The 16,424-nt window shown below is 53.0% G+C and overlaps 2 protein-coding genes across 3 annotated transcripts in view; both read right to left on the bottom strand.

Moving 5' to 3' along the window:
* The window catches only part of SLC29A3 (solute carrier family 29 member 3), a 35,537-nt gene extending 34,286 nt beyond the window's left edge, over window positions 1-1,251 (bottom strand). The window contains exon 1 of the mRNA XM_084751809.1: window positions 1,163-1,251. Within this exon, the coding sequence (XP_084607935.1) occupies window position 1,163 (1 nt within the window). The 5' untranslated portion in view covers window positions 1,164-1,251. The remainder of the gene's footprint in view (window positions 1-1,162) is intronic.
* A 6,205-nt stretch (window positions 1,252-7,456) lies between these two features.
* Window positions 7,457-16,424, bottom strand: part of UNC5B (unc-5 netrin receptor B) — a 68,474-nt gene continuing 59,506 nt past the window's right edge. For both annotated transcript variants that reach the window (XM_084751806.1, XM_084751805.1), the window contains 5 exons: window positions 16,119-16,352; window positions 14,043-14,192; window positions 13,345-13,509; window positions 12,251-12,432; window positions 7,457-10,267 (listed from right to left, as the gene is read on the bottom strand). In XM_084751806.1, coding sequence (XP_084607932.1) covers window positions 10,102-10,267; window positions 12,251-12,432; window positions 13,345-13,509; window positions 14,043-14,192; window positions 16,119-16,352 — 897 coding nt within the window. In that variant the 3' untranslated portion in view covers window positions 7,457-10,101. The remainder of the gene's footprint in view (window positions 10,268-12,250; window positions 12,433-13,344; window positions 13,510-14,042; window positions 14,193-16,118; window positions 16,353-16,424) is intronic.

A 16,424-nucleotide genomic window follows, 5' to 3' on the forward strand; every position in this document is an offset into this window, starting at 1 on the left:
GCAGGCAGAAGTTCTAGTGTTCTGGCTGGCTGAGCAGGGCCTCTCTCTAAACTTAATTCACATGGAGACCAAAGATGGCCATCTGACCGGACAGGGCAGGCATGGAGCCAAACATACCTTTAATCCTAGCACTCAGGAGGCAGAGGCAGGTGGATGGCTGTGAAGTTTGAGATCAGCCTGGTCTACAAAGTGAGTCCACGACAGCCAAGGTTACACAAAGAGACCCAGTCTCAGTGAAAAAAAAAAAAGAAAAGAAAAGAAAAGAAAAGAAAGAAAGAAAAGTAAACAGGAACTACAGCAATGTCGGTTAAGAACACTTGCTGTTATTTCAAAGGACCTGAGTTCGGTTCCCAGTTCTAAGGGCAGGTAGCTCAACTACTTGTAACTCCAGCTCTATAGCACTCAATGCTCTTTTGTAGCATTTGTGGGCATCTGGGGGCCGGAGGGGGGGGGCAGTACATACCTGCACAAAGACAGACATATAAACTTAATTTTTTAAAAAAAATGTAACCACAGAGGCCAGCAGAGAACTGGCAAGGAGCCGTTCCTACAAGTTCAGCCTAGGAGAGTAGCTGCAGGGCCCAGCGTGAGTCACCCAGACCCACACAGGGCGGGAGCCCCTTCTCAGCTGCGGCGGGGGCGTCTGTTCATCAAAGACCACCCAGCCTTGACCAAGCACCTGAAGTTGCCAGGGATCCTCTCTAACTGGGTCACGGGCGGTGCAACAGACTGAGCAAAGCCTTATTACTCTTTATAAAAGGTGGCTGCGGCTTTGGATGACTAGAGAAAGACAAAGAAAGGAGGGGAGGCCACGAAAGCTTCCCCAAGCCAGGCTGCCCCTGCCCCTGCCTAGAGTCCTGGGGTAATGGCCAGTCAGAGCTGGAAAGGGTAGGAGTCTGGGGACTGAGAAGATGCCTAGCCAGTTCGTGTGTGCCTCGATGGCTCCTGAGGACCCAGGCTGGGGACAAAGCGAGAACCCAACTGGGACATGTCCTCTCCACAGAAACAGCTGTGGAGCCCGATCTGGACCCGGAAAGCCTTCAGGATCCTTCGGGCTGACCTGTCCCCACACGCAGGCCCAGAGAGTGGGGCGGGGAGACCAGGTTCAGCCTCGGGAAGGGGAGACCCAGCCAAGCATGGGGGCCGCCGCGCCCGCACTTACTGTCGCTGCAGCTGCTACCTCCACCAAGTCCGGGACTCGAGCCACTCGACCTGGGCTCAGCCAGGCCGGGCTCCGCCCTTGCCCTCCCAGCCCCGCCCAGCACTTCCGTGTTTGCTGACTCCTCCCACCAGACCCCCTCCCCACACGCGCGCCCCCTCCTGGCCCATGGCAGAACTGCAGGCGTCCACTTGTAAAGTGCGGAATGTGAGGCTCCGAGCCAGGTCCTGCCCTGCCTCCCTGTCAGTAGCCGCCGCCTGAGCCCTGGGAGAATCCCTTCCCCTACCCCGCCTCGTCCCCTGGGGTGCCACACCACTATCTGACCCTCTACTTCCAGAGCAGGATGCACCCCCAACCCCCCAGGATGAACTTGGCCTCCCAACTTAGGGGGTAGAGACTCAGAGCTTGAAGTTATTTGGTGGCAGTGAGCAAGGCCAGCTCGCCCGCTCAGAGCAAGTGTGTGTGTGTGGAGAGGCAATCCAGATGCTAACTCTGCAGAAAAGAAACGTTTGTGAGGCCTTGAGATCATAGTTCAGGAAAGGGCTCCGGCGCTCTGAAGAGCACGGCAAAATCGGGGCTAAGCAGCAGGCCTGCTTTGCTTTGTTTTGCTTGTTTGTTTTGGGTTTGTTTTTTGAGAAAAAAAAAAAAGCGGAGAACCGAAGGAAACACCCAAGAAGTAGCCGGGCAGTGGTGGCGCACGCCTTTAGTCCCAGGCAGAGGCAGGCAGATCGCTGTGAGTTTGAGTCCAGCCTGATCTACAAAGTGAGTCCAAGACAGTCAAGGCTACACAGAGAAACCCTGTCTCAAAAAAAAAAAAAAAGTGTGACAGAAGTCTGGGAGCTCTTTCTACCCATGCCCTTAAAGCTGGGTAACCTGCAGCAAGACTCTTCCCCCACTGCCCTGAAGGGGGCGTGGGCTGGAGATGGGAGGATCTGGGACCCCGGCCGCGGTGGGGGTGGGAGGGTGGGGTGGGACACATACCTGTGCTCTCCCTCCGAGGAAAGGAGGCAGGGACAGGAGGGGCAGAGCAGGAGGTGGCTGCCTTCCTGGCCTAGACCAGAGAAAGGGTAGGCTCAAGCAAGGCTGGTATGAGACAGTCCCAGGGGACTTACTGGTGCCTGATTTAGCCAAGCCCCTTTTACTAAGTGTGGAGGGAAGAAAAAAAAAAAAAGAATTTTCTCTATCCTTCACGGTTCCTATTTGGCAAAGGATCCCTAACACCAAAGACAGAAGAAAAACAACAGGCTTTTCAATAACATGCAACACAGACAGACACATGCATACTTACAAACACACATACATCTATATATATATATACACCATGGACACACACATACACACACATATACACAGACATGCACACACACATACTCACATACATACGTGCACACTTACAAACACACACACACACACACATATATGCAGCCATGCCCACACATAGACACATATGCACACTCACATACACACATGAAACGTAGTCCATCCAGGTGAGGGAGTACCTTCTTTGAAGTCAGCCTGGCTGGCTCAAGAGCATCCATCGGGGTTTACTGGTATATGCTGCCACCTTGTGGTCATATTCATCGACTGCAACACTCCTGTTTTAGGCTCACCATTCTTTCTTCGGGGTTCCAGCCCCACCTCCACCCCCACCCCACCCCCCCAGTGTACTTCTAATATTCCTGCAATAACTAGTTCTAATCCAAGTCCCTCCCCAAAGTTGACTCCTGTCACCATTCATTGATGTGCGCTGGTTCATCGGCTCCCTCAGGAAGTTCTGGCCTTTAGGGGACTCCTGCCCTTGAGACCTCAGTCCACATGTAGGACAGTCCTTTACTTTCGTCCTGAGTCTGTGTAGAGCCCAGGGTCTTAATAACGCCCTGAACACGCATGTCTCTGTTTTCCTGTCGACCTGGGCGGCTCACTTCAACCCAGGTTATGAGTGTCCCTGGAGAGCCACTAGCAGTTCGGTGTGTCCCCTGGAATCCATACCCACCAACCCGAGCCAGGGCTTCCCAGCACTTCCCACACCCTGCAGCTTCTCCCTCACCCGCTTCGCACTCCAGGGGCACACCCCACCGGCATGGTCTGCCCTCCTGTCCCCACTACCCCATTTCTGCATTTACACTGAGGAAGCCCCTCTACCAATGCCTTCTTAGTTTTGTCCCCTCTCTGCTGCTCCCCCCCACACTGCTACTTCCCTATCCTGCTCCAGAACACACTCCCCTTTCCTGCTCAAGAGCCTCCTGGACCCACAGACCCTTCTCTTTCTCACACTCTCCATCCCATCCCACCCTCTACCTCTATGCTGCTCTCTTTCTTTCTTTTTCTTTTTTTCTTTTTTCTTTTTGGTTTTTTCGAGACAGGGTCTCTCTGTTTTAGCCTTGGCTGTCCTGGACTCACTTTGTAGACCAGGCTGGCCTCGAACTCACAGCGATCCACCCACCTCTGCCTCCCGAGTGCTGGGATTAAAGGCATCGCTACTCTCTTTCTTTGCTTTCTGATCTCTTATGTTCCAGCTTCCTATGGAATTCTAACTCACATAGAGATCTGTAGGCAAAGCTCACGTGGTGCTTGCGAATAAGTGCGCATGATAACAACCACATCACCACCCACATCCTAGCCAAGAAGCCCGTGTTAGTTACCTTTCTTATTGCTGTGATAAGATCCTGGGCAGGGGCTGGAGTGATGGCTCAGTGGTTAAGGGCACTGACTGCTCTGACTGCTTTTTCAGAGAACCGGAGTTCAAATCCCAGCACCCACACGGCAGTTCACCACTGTCTGTAACTCCAAGATCTGACATTCTCACATAAAACATATATGTAATGCAAGATACCAATGCACATAAAATAAAGGTTAAAAAAATAAAAAAGATAAAAAAGATACTGGGCAGAAGGAACTTAATGGGAGGCTTTTCCTGGCTCACAGTTTGATGGCCCACAGTCCATCATGGTGGGGAAATCCTGGCAGGAAGGTCTTCTCTTCTGCTCACTATAGCTTAAAATAAATGCCCTTTACAGGCTTCAGTGTAAAGTGGTTATTATACCACGGGGGTGGGGGTGGGGAGGGCAGTGTGTAGGAGGAACAATCGTCTCTGCCCTGTGGTTTCTGCAGCATCACTAGGGAGGTTCAAAGGCTGAGGCTCCCACTGCCTTCCTGTTTTTGTGTCCGGTGGTGCTGACAGCCGCTGGGACCTGAACTGGAGTCCCTGACCACAGTCCGGCAGCTTCTGGCTGTGACTTCTTAGGCTTTGTAGCATTGTGGTGATGGTCTCTGAGGTTGATCATCCTTTTGTGACCCAGAAATTATCCAAGTAGGATTACCTCAAAGCCGACCTCTGTGACCCTCCCGTCCACTAGTCCACAAGGGTAAGGGGGAGGCCGGGGGAGTGGGGGGGGGAGGGGGAGAGGGAGAGCAGGGTTCAGATGACTGGGAGTAACCTTCCAGACCAGCTTCAGTGAGGCTGAAGTGGTGGGGGGTGAGCAAGGGTTATTTAGCTCTTGGGGGTGGGTGAGGGGGTTCCCTGGGTAGGTGTATACTATTGGCTGGGGCTTCAGGTGCTGGGAATGCTTTATTTACATACCAGGAATTCCAGATTCCTGTCAGGCAGGTCCTTATCTCAAGACAGGAACAGCCGAAAGTGCATTTTAGCCAAGGGCTACAAGACTTCCTTCAGGGGTGTGGGGGTCATCCTTAAAGACACTTTCCAGATGAATTGAGGCAGAGAGAGAGAGAGAGAGAGAGAGAGAGAGGGAGAGAGCGCCCCCCTGCTGAGAAAAGAAGTCCTCCTTTTTGCTCAGGAGAGTTGTCTGGACAGGGCAGGACTTTGACCTTAAATAACAGGGTCTTTTGAGAGACTTCCAATTCGCTCCGTGGAACGGCACTGAACTCTAGATCCTTCTGTGCTGGGATTTCGGCTGCCCGTGGCCACATCTGCCTGATCGTCATCTCCAGAGCCAGAGGAGTGTCTAGGTCATTTTGGAAGGAAATCACAGCCGATGGGGAAACTGTGTCAGAGATCCCAAGACACTTTAGTGCTACAGCTTATGCGACGTCTTGTGCAGCCGCTTAGTTTCTACAGTATTTGAGAACTCCCTTGATGCTCTTTTTCTAGTCACAGCTGCTTCTATTTCTGTCCAGGTGCACTGTCCACTGCCCCTCCCCATGCTTGCCTCCACCTGCAATTATTCCTCTTTTGCTGACTTTGTTGTTGTTTTGGATTTGTTTGTTTGACATAGGGTTTCTCTGTGTAGCCTTGGCTATCCTGGACTCACTTTGTAGACCAGGCTGGCCTGGAACTCACAGCTATCCTCCTGCCTCTGCCTCCCGAGTGCAGGGATTAAAGCCAAATGCCACCACACCTGGCTCACTTCTGTTTCTATCAAGGTCAGCCTGCTAGCCTGTAGAAGGACAGCTTCGAAGTGGCCAGATAACTCAGTAAGGGGTAGAAGGAGAGAACCAGCTCCAAAAAATTGTCCTCTGTGGTAAATGTGTGCTCCTTCTCATACACATTAATAATAAATACATACTTTTATTTTGTTGTCGGTTTTTTTGTTTTGTTGTTTTTGTTTTGTTTTGCTTTTTTAGTTTTTCGAGACAGGTTTGGTTTTTTTTTTGTTTTTTTTTTTTTTGAGACAGGGTTTCTCTGTGTAGCCTTGGCTGGCTGCACTCACTTTGTAGACCAGGCTGGCCTTGAACTCACAGCGATCCTCCTGTCTCTGCCTCCGGAGTGCTGGGATTAAAGGTGTGCGCCACCACCGCCCGGCTTTTTTTTTTTTTTAAAGGATCTCTTTCTAGAGTCTGGAATTCTAAGTTGGACTTCTTTTCATTTTGTGGATATGCATTCACCACCCCGTTCTAAGACTCGCTGCTATTCTCATTTCAGACCAGAGGAGGGCGCGCCTGAGCTGCCTGAAAACAAAACCAGTCCAGGTTCCCTAGGTAATCATCCTAAACAAGAGGGACTGTGGAGCTTTGGGGCTCCAGATCCATCCTGGTTCTAACTGCATCACTTTCGGGCGCCATCTAGTGGCTAGTTTCTTACTGTTCCTGTGGCGCGTTGGCAGGTGTGTGGCTTAGCTGCAGTACCCACGGCCAGGTGTTCCAGCTCTCCTTCTACACCACAGTCCATACGAAGCCCTACGACCCCTGTTCTGCTGTGGCTTGGTGGGAGAGACCGTAGAGCATTTGTGCAGTTTTGCTAAAGTGGAGACCTGCTGCTTCCTCTGGAAGTGCTACAGCTGCTTCTCTTGCTCCCAGAAGAGCCTCGGCTTTGGCTTCAGTCTAGATACCTAGTTCTGAGGCTGGCTTCTGTGACCTAGAGTTAATGGTGGGTTGGGAGACACCTCCGTCATCTATAACTTAAGTCTGTCCTCCCTGCTCTCTCATGCTGCCAGCTGCTGGACTTCACAACTCTGTGCCCAGGACCACACTGGCCTCTCTACCCGCTACTAACTCAAAAGACAACCACTTTCTCTCAAGACATGAAGGAGCCATTCTTCCTGTTCTCACCCTGCCCTTGGTGTATCACCTGATGATTTCATTTTTTCATACTCTGCGTTGTCCAGCCCATGGACGTCTCTGTCTCCATAATGCTGAGGAGCCAAAGCTGGCAAGGCCCATATTAACCTCACACTTGATTTCATCAGCATGAACCACCTGCTGGGAGACTTTTTTTTTTTTCAAGACAAGGTCTCTCTGTGTTAGCCTTGGCTGTCTTGGACTCACTTTGTAGACCAGGCTGGCCTTGAACTCAGAGGGATCCACCTGCCTCTGCCTCCCGAGTGTTGGGATTACAGGCGTGCACCACCACGCCCGGCTTGCCAGGAGACTCTTGTGGAGCACAGTGCTGTCTGTCATCTGTGTGGGACTGCTGCCACCCTCCTCTCTAGATGGGGTATTTGCAGTGTAAACCAGCTATGCCTGGTATCCAACCACATCCCCCCCTCAATGTGCTCACGTCATTCTGGCCCTGCCTGTGTGGCACCCAAATGGCCACTCAGTTGGGGCACATCCTCCTGAATGGCAAGGCAAATGCGCGCCTTACTCCATACTTCCTCCCACCTGTGCTCTGTGTTTTAAGCCTTGGCTGGTGAGCAAGGCATGATCCAGGGGCCTGACCTGCTGGGCGACTCTCAGGAAGCCCATTTCCCTCTTGACCCATTTTCTCTTCTATGGGATGAGGCCGTTGAGCTGGGCCAAGGGCTGGATCTCTGAACTGCTGTGGAAACAGGAGCAGAACAGGACAGTCCCTCCGAACTGCCATTTAGACACCAAAATGACATCAGATCAGGACTTGGATTTTTTTTTTTTAATTAGACTAGGAAATATAATTTATTTCATAAAAATTAATCTCATTACAAGAAGAATGCTAAAGGCTATTTACAGGTTGTTTACAGAATGAACGGGTAAGGCTGGGTCCATCCCCAGCGTATTGGAACCCTCGGACACAGAGCCATGTTCACACCCCTGTATCCAAGCTCCCAGCCACCTTCCCTCTGAGGATGGGTGGAAGGGGCTGACTCAGATGCCTGGGAGCTTCAAGATGGGGACCAGAGGGCCCTGAAAGATCCAGGGATGAGGAGGGTCTCCATCCTTCCGGAGGCGTCTGACCAGAGCTCAGGAACCTGGGCCCCATTGAGAGAGGGCAGGAGAGGCACATAGGAGATACACTGACTGACCCTGTGACTCGGGGGACAACAAACGGGCATGCCCACCTCCAGTGGCACAAGCCTGGGCACAGAGACCATGTCCACATGTGGGGACAGGTGTGTGCATTCTGGGAGGGGTGCCCTGATGTGCCCAAGCTGAAAAGCACAGGCATGCACACGCATATAGGCGCACACACACACACACACACACACACACACACACACACCACATATGCACACACTCACCCATACACTGGCAAACACACATACACCCAAGATGACACACAAATACCCTGCAGAACCGGGCAACACCAAGCTGGTCAGGAGTGGGAAGGAGAGGCTCCATCTCACTGGAGGCAGGAGTTAAAAAACCCAACCCAAACAGCCCTGGCTCGACCCAGAGTTGGCAGACATTACCTAGGCTGTTGCTACAAAACTGTCCAGTTGGAGCCCAAGCACGGGCTCCATTTAGACCCTCTACTCCCCAGATGCTGGGCGCCTTCTAAAAGTTAGATTGTAAACCGGGACCTACTCGCTAAGTGCTCCTCCATCAGGCCATCTGAGGATGGGCAGAGGAGAGCATGCACACCCCAATCAACTTCTCTTTACTCCATTCCCCTCTGAAGCCCCGCCCCAAAGGGTGGGAACCCAAGGGGTCCCATGGAGCTTCCCAGGATACAAAGGACACTGGTGGCCATAGAAAGCAGTCATGTGCCCCGAAGTCACACAGCACAGCTACAACTTGGCTCTTGGTCTTCCCTCTTCTGTACATGGGCTAACAGTGACCAGTAAGTCTATGCTGCAGGATTGGGCATCTTTGGCAGGAAGAGCTGGGCCCCACCTCTGGAGCCATGGCAGGAAAACCAGGGCAGGCGTTTGTTGGGTCTGTGACCATGAAACCTGCTCCTTCTCAGAGGCCCCAACTTTCAAAGCCTATACCACATGCCCAGGCTGGTCTCAACGGCAGTTCAGGGAAGTTTTAGGGCAAGCCCTGACTCTGGGGTTCGTACCCTTCAATAGGACATCTGTGCCTACAAATGAGGTTCTGGTCACCCTCTGTGGGCTAAAGGGACAAGGATCTATCCCTTCCGCTTGTGAGACATCCTAGAACGGGCCTTCTATTTAGAAAGGCTACCTTCCTATCTCCTGATGCCATCAAGAGGATGAGTGGGTAAACCGAGGTGCAGGGGCACAGGCTGGTCAGTGCCAGCCTAGACACAAAGCCACCCAGCCTGGGAGAAAGCTGTCTCCAGAGGACCCCCTCCCTCTCAACCACTGGGCCATATCATCAGACCAGGAATCACCAGAGTACAGTAGACCTTAACAGTCGCCCTGGGTTATAGATGGCGTAGGCTTCCATGGGAACTCTCCTCAGAAACCCGAGGAGGCCACAGAAGAGCATCTGCCTGGGGGCTCCGGAGGGTGGGAGGACTGCCAGGCCCCAGCCTCTGCTTGTGAATTTAGAACTCTGCCATGGTTAAATCACAACCTCAGCACAGCTGGGGAAACTGAGGTCTTGCCGTCACAAAGCACTCCTACGTGCAGTCTCTCACTGACCATCCCATGCACTTAAGCCCATGGACCCACTCCCCTAAGGCCCAAAACCGCAAGCATACCCACTCTTGACCACATTCAAGAATAAAAGTTTCCTTTTTTTTTTTTTTTACCCTTTTCTTACTTTTTTTTTTTTTTTCTTAAAAAGGACCTATCCAAGTATCTGGATAATAAATCATTTGCGTTTCCTAAGAAACTGGGTTTTTTTTCCTCTTCCCTTATGGTTTTTGCACTCTCATTGCCTGAGTCTCAGACTTCTGATGCTTCTGTGCTTTCTTTCTTTCTTTTCTCTTCTTTTTTCCTTTCTTTCTCTTTTTTGCTTATGGACAGGAGAAAGCAGTTTGTCTGCTCTGAACATGACCTATCAAAGAGCATGAGGGATAGAAGTCCCTAGCCGAGGACAATGTGAACACAGAACTGAAACCTGTGGGCCCCCAAAGTCACACAGCTAAAGGGGGAGTGGGTTGGGGAAGCCTCTGGCCTTCAGCTGCCCCAGAGACCTCAGCCTACCCCAGTGTGAGTTGGGGAGACGGTGGGGCAGAGGATCCCGGCCTCTCGGCAGTAGAGCACAGAGATTTTTCTAAGGCTGGTGGTGGTCTGAAGGTTGCAGCAGGGAGGGGAGTCAGTGAGGGACCATTCCTGTGAGCCAGGGATGGCCGAGGCTGGACAACCCCACGAGAGGCTGCCGGGCCTCCCTGCACTGTCTCCTACTGGTCCCCGCAGGCCTGTGGTCACAGGCACTCAGCAGTCCCCATCAGTGGCCATGGCCACCAGCATCTCGCTCTTGCCCATCTCCTCCAAGGCACTGGCCAGGCTGTTGAGGTCCCCGTCATCTTGCTGCTGAGCTTCCCAGAGGTCCAGGATTACCCCTGTGGGACTAGCTTTGGTGGCGAAGTAATTCAGGTACCTGATGGAAGGAAAAAGGAACGTTGGCTTCCCGGAGGTGATCGGCCCGTGGGGTAGGAAGATCCCGGTGGTGGGAAGACTGTGGGTTCCAGAGTCCTACAGACTTGGGTCTGAATCCCATGTCCCCTAGTTATAGGCTATGCGGCCCTACGCAAGTCAGTGTACCCTTAAGACTCACCCTACCCCACCCTACCCTACTCCATCTTCTCCAGGCAGGGGTTTAGAGGCAGGACTCTGAGCAGGTGCCTGCATCCTGAGCATCCTGAGCATCTGCCTGCCTTCATCGATAGATTAAACCCCCAGAGGGATCAGAATCTGAGTAAGGGCTGGCAAGACAGTTCTGTGGGTAAAAGTGAGTTCACATTCTTGGAGCCGACACGAAAGCCAAATGCACAGCATAAATGTCTCTCATCCCAGTGTCCCTTGAGGGAGATGAGAGGGAGCACAGGGGAGCCCCTAGAAGCTCCTGGGCTAGCTAGCCTGGCACACAGGGCAGAAGATTAAAGAGACCATCTCAAACAATGTGGAAGGTGCAGCCTGGCACCCGAGGCTATCCTCTGACCTCCACACATGCTCCATGCAGCGCGTACTACATGCACACACATCCTAAGCATACGCAGGTGACATCTAAATAGACTGTTGGCTGAGGGTGGGCCTGTGGGAAGGTAGGCCATGGTGAGAGGAGAAGTCCACTTCTGAAGGGACTCTGCTCCATCCTAGCCCTCCCACCACAATCGTCAGCTTTGCTTTAGTGCACAGCAGTGGTGAAAGCTCTGCAGGGACCAAAGCCTCTGAAACTGCAGCCTGAGCTCCGTCTTTGCTCCTCTAAACTGCTGGATGAAACTCTACAGTGAGGAAGCGCTGACTCCCGTGTCTCCTCACACCGCTGATGAGGCCCAGGCTCACTCAAGGCACCCTCTCATCTTGCTCACCACCATCACTAACAGATGTGCCCCCCACCCCCCGCCCCCGAGAGACCTTACAAGCTGGCACGCCACGCTCTTCACTGACGTTCGCTTTCATTCTGGGCCTGATCCTGCTGCACAAGCTCCTCTAGGGTCAGAGCAGAGCTTTAGCCACCAATGCAAGCTCCTCCCATTTCTAGTAACTAGACGTCTTATTAAAAATTAATTTCTAGGGCTGGAGAGATAGCTCAGAGGTTAAGCGCACTGGCTGCTCTTCCAAAGGTCCTGAGTTCAATTCCCGGCAACCACATGGTGGCTCACTACCATCTACAAGATCCGGTGTCCTCTTCTGGCATACAGGAGTACATGCAGGCAAAAATACTGCTGTATACATAAGAAAAATATATCTTAAAAAAAATTAAGTGTGTGTGTGTGTGTAGGTCATCTTAGGAATACCATCCACCTCATTTGAGACACGGTTCCTCACTGGCCTGGAGCTCACTTATTCAGCTGGACTAGCTGGCTAAACAAATCCCAGAGATCTTCCTGTCTCTCTTTCCCCAGTGCTGGGACTGCCAGTGAGTGTCAGCATGCCTGGCACTGTCACATGGGTTCTGGGGCCTGGACTTGGGCCCCCATGTTTATGAAGCAAGCGTTTCGCTGACTGAGCCATCTATATACCTGCTCAAGGTCGGTGGAGACGAACTTCTAGCAAGTGGCCACTTAGCAGAGTCACCATGTGCCTCTGGCATTCAGCGCCGATGGTGACCACATCTACCTGACGTCAGGGCTGGGTCTGCCCCTGATAGAGGCAAGGAAGAGCCTGGCTTAGGGAGCAGTGACAGTGTCACTTAAAGCCCACTTGGCTTCCAGGCCAGATCTGTGAGAGGGACACTGGGAGGAGGGACAGTGATCTCAGATTCCATGCATACAAACCCAGCTGTGGATCTGTCACGGATGATGGCACAAGGAACACTGAGGTGGGAACTGGCCTTCCTCTGCCAGGATATGCACCCCACTGCCCTGCCGGACTTTGAGGATGAGGGCAGTGGGGGGTGACTGTGGCTTGGGGTACTCACCGGTCCATGGATAGCTTCTGTGCCAACAAGCGCCAGTCGTTGCCCCGTGAGTTAGGGGCATCAAGGCTGTTACAGATCTTCTGGCGGATGGACAGGGGTATCTTGAAGGCATAGGGTCCTAGTTGGGTGGTGACAGCACTGCCGGGGGCAGAGCAGAGCGCGTCCAGGGAGCCAGCAGGCGTCTGGAAGGGTAGGAATGAGAGTGAAATAGCCACCGTGCTGGACCGGAGCTCATCCAATCTCTCTGCCTGGGGAGCGCTTAAGAGCTTAGACGTATTTGACAGAGCGCTTGGCCAGCACCCAGGATGCACTGGGTCCTACACTCATCTGCATCTCCTCTCGGTTCTTTCTAGCCGCCCACTTCTGGAGGCCAAGGGTTGCCCAGTGTCCCAGGTCAGCTGTGATCTTGCTTGGGATCAGTCACAGCCACATGCTGACTTAGCCTTGGGACCAGGGAGTCCCACCCGTCATAGCCATGGCTTAGCCCATGAAGACCAGCTGTGATATAAGTGGCAAACAGTCTAGAGAAGACAGGTGACCTGCCTGGGGCAGAGCTGGCCCGAAACCTGTGTCGAGTGTTCTACTACACCTTAGGGGGCTGGGCTTTATCGGCGGCTCAGTTTGGATTTAGTGGTTGGGAGCCACAGGCCAGGTTCAAAGCCAGCCTTGCCTAGTGGCCATGCATAATATTTTTTGAGGTAGGGTCTCATGTAGGCCAGGCGGTTCCTCACAATGTAAATGGGGACGATCTGAATTTCTTACCCTCCTGCCTCTGCATCCCAAGTGCTGGGATTACAGCTATGTGGTGCCACATCTGGTTTATTAGGTGGTGGAGCCCAAGGCACCATGCGTGGTACACCAGTACTCTACCAAGAGAGCCACAGCTCCAAGTCCTCAAGGCTCTCATCTTCCACATGGGGACCATTATAGGGGACCATCATAACTCTCTCTCCAAGGGGCGTGACAACTTGGGGTGGTGATATACGTCATGCGAACAGTGCTCACTCCAAGTGACCTGGTCCCTGCTGTTACTTGGGAAGTAAGGTCCTCGTGTGCCAGGGCCTCAGCTCCCTGGCGTTATCACCGGCCCTCACCTCGGCCAGCGTGGTGTGCAGCTGGAAAATCTGGCCTTCCCCTTCCACCTGCCGCACGCAGACCTTACAGGTGAACTCAGTGGAAGCCAGGCTGTGCCTCTCCAGGGTGAAAGTGCAGTGCAGGGCTTTCTGGCTGCCGTTCCAGACATGGTAGAAGGGAATCTCCTGCAGGAGAGGTGGTCAGATGAGGCTATAGGTGAGAAGTGGGTGGATGGGGACCAGTCTTAGGGAAGGGCTGGGCCTCTGGGGGGCAGGTTCAAGTCTCTCTCTACGAGAGTAGCGAAGGCTGGCTAACTCAGTGGTGCTGATGTCTGGGTGCTGGGAGGGAGTTGAGAAGCGGGCCTGTGTGGGAGGGGAAGACAAGCTTGACTGTGGATGCATACGCAAGCTGGAGCACGTAGGGCCTCAATGGTGGTATATAGTGCAAGATGGAACAGAGGAACTTGAGTACCGGTGATGAGCAGAATCAGTCTGCAGGTTTGCATTTGTTCACACGGCACTGGCTCCAGACCAGCAACTTGCGGTATAAAGAGTCTGCAGGGGGATGTGGAGGCGATGAGCATGTGTGGGGAGGTGCGAGAGAGGCTGAGAACATGGGGGACGGTAGAGTGCGGAGACAGGGCAGGCATAAGAGAGCTGGGAAAGAGGGATTCACCCCAAAGGATAGAGTAGTGGTTCCCCCCTGCCCCAGCACTCACCTGGTACTTGGCCAGCAGCTTGCTCCTCCAGTGGGCATGGGGGATGTCGTGGAGGGAGAGGCGCAGGTTGTGGTAACTATCCTTAAAGAGCAAAGGCTTGGGCTCCTCCACCAAGTAGCCACCCAGAGTCCGCTCCAGCTCTAGCACCTCCTGTGGGTGGGGCAGTGGGAGGGACTTGTCATCCTCGGCCCTGACAGTCTACAAGTTGCTAGTCTGGGGCCAGACTCGTACTGATCCAGTTAAGAAGGTGTTTCCGATGAATGGATAGGAAGATATGTAAGTGGGTGAATGAAAAATGGGTGGGTGGATGACAGACAGACAGACAGACCGAGCAACCAACTGACCAACCAATGGGATAGATAAGTGGACAGACAGATAGATGAACAACCAGATGGATGGATGGATGGATGGATGGACGGATGGACGGACAGATAAAGGATGGATGATCCCATTAATGAATTTATAGATAGCTGGATAGACAGATGAACTGATGAGGTGGATAAGTAGATAAACAGATAATCAATAAACCGGATGGACACATGGGTGGACAGAGGGACACACAGATACACATAGAGACCATATGTTGGAAGGAGAATAAGATACATGTGTAGATGGACTGGATGTGCAGGTAGGATACTGACTGACGATATGGATAGGCGAACACAAAGATGACAGGTGTGTGGGTGGGCGGAGGGATCACTGGATGGATGTGTGGGTTAGGTGGGTAAACAGGAAAACAGATGGGTATACAAATGAGTAGGTGTATGAATAGAAGAACATTTGAAGGTTAGATAAATGAGTGGAGAGACGGATAATAGCTGGGTGGACGCACAGGCTGTTTACTGAGTAAGCGTATCACCATACGGAGTAAAAAGGTAGTGAGCGGGTGGATGGGTGAACAGACGGGGCTTGAACAAGCAAAGAACGTAATTGGGTGACAACTCCCCTGCTCACCTTCACACCACCCTCTGGCCAAGATGAACACTAGCCGACACCAGTGCCACCAGATCCAGCTGCAGGGAGTTCCCAGCAGTGCCTGCCCGCCCCCATTTTGGAGGCCTCTTGGAATGTCAGGGTAGCACAGTCCCCACAGGGAATGCTTCTCCTCCCACAGGGGCCTTTTCATCTATGTTGCATCAGTCCCCAGCATGCAGCCCGAGAAAGCCACATGAGACTCCTCGGGGACAGAGAGACTAGGAGAGTCCACAACTCGGTGCCGGGAGAAGGCACTGGTGTGTCGGAAAGAACCGTGAGGGCTGCTGGGAGGAGAGCGAGGAGAGGCAGCTCTCCAAACCCTCTTAGTATTGTGCTAGGATGAGACTGGGGATGGCACAGGGTTTGGGAAGGAAGGGACAGTGGCTTTGAGGCACTTAGAACAGGTGGTGCCTACACTGGGCTCCACATCAGCCAATATTAGCTCCCTCCATCTCTGCCCATCATCTCTTCACCCGCCCCACCCCCCTCATCTACCTCACTTCCGGTCTTTTGTGTCTGCCCGAAGTTTCTTTTGTATCTGTTAGAAGTCTGGGCTAGCCTTGTTCATCCCACGTGTTCCTGTTCTGTCCATCCTTCTGACCAACCTCAAGGGTCCAGCCTCATCTCCTGGTCTGCTGTCTGGAGCCTAGCTTAGCCCCAGCTTCCCAATGACAAGGCATGACCCGTGCTTACTAACGAGCTGCGGCCCTCCCTCACTTACACGGTTACACGTACATGCACCCTACATTGTTTACGATGCTGAGGCGCACAGAAAGTGGTTCTGTTGGTCTCAAATGTCCTTCCTCTTCTCTACCCAGAGTCCCAGAGTGACAACTTGCCATCCAGAGCTTAGGCATGAGGTTCACCTTCTCAGTCTCCTCATTTCCCTGTCTCCCACTTCTAGCCTAGAGCCAGGCGCTGGGGCCCCCCCATCCCTGACTGAGGGTCCAGTGCTCTTCTGATATCTGATGAAAGTAAGGGCAACTGTCTGATGGAGGCCGGTGCCAGAGAGAAGCCCGGCAGGAACCACGCACCTGCGGAGGGGTGCTAGCAACTGACGGGCTGTGTTGATAGCCCTTTAGCGCCCTGGCACGCTCTCACCTTCAATGCTACGGGTGTGTCCTCCAGACAGTAGACCCTGAGGCTGTACTCCAGGGAGGTGCAGAGGGCTGGGGCAAAGATGGCCAGCTGGAGTCTCTTGACAGCAGAGCGGGAGTAGGATTCGCCCGTGAACACGTAGGTGCCCAGCTGGTCCAGCAGGATGTGGCAGGACTTCGCCTCCAGCTGGCAGTAGCAAGGGGTGTTCAGGGTCTCCTCATCCAAGGTCACCACCTCCTGCAGAGGACAAAGAGGATGTTGTCATCCGGGCTGGGACCCATCAAGAGAGGGACAGTAATGAGAGCCTGT

The sequence above is a fragment of the Acomys minous genome, assembly GCF_964271855.1.
Source record: "Acomys minous genome assembly, chromosome: 13".
NCBI classification, from domain to species: Eukaryota; Metazoa; Chordata; class Mammalia; order Rodentia; family Muridae; genus Acomys; species Acomys minous.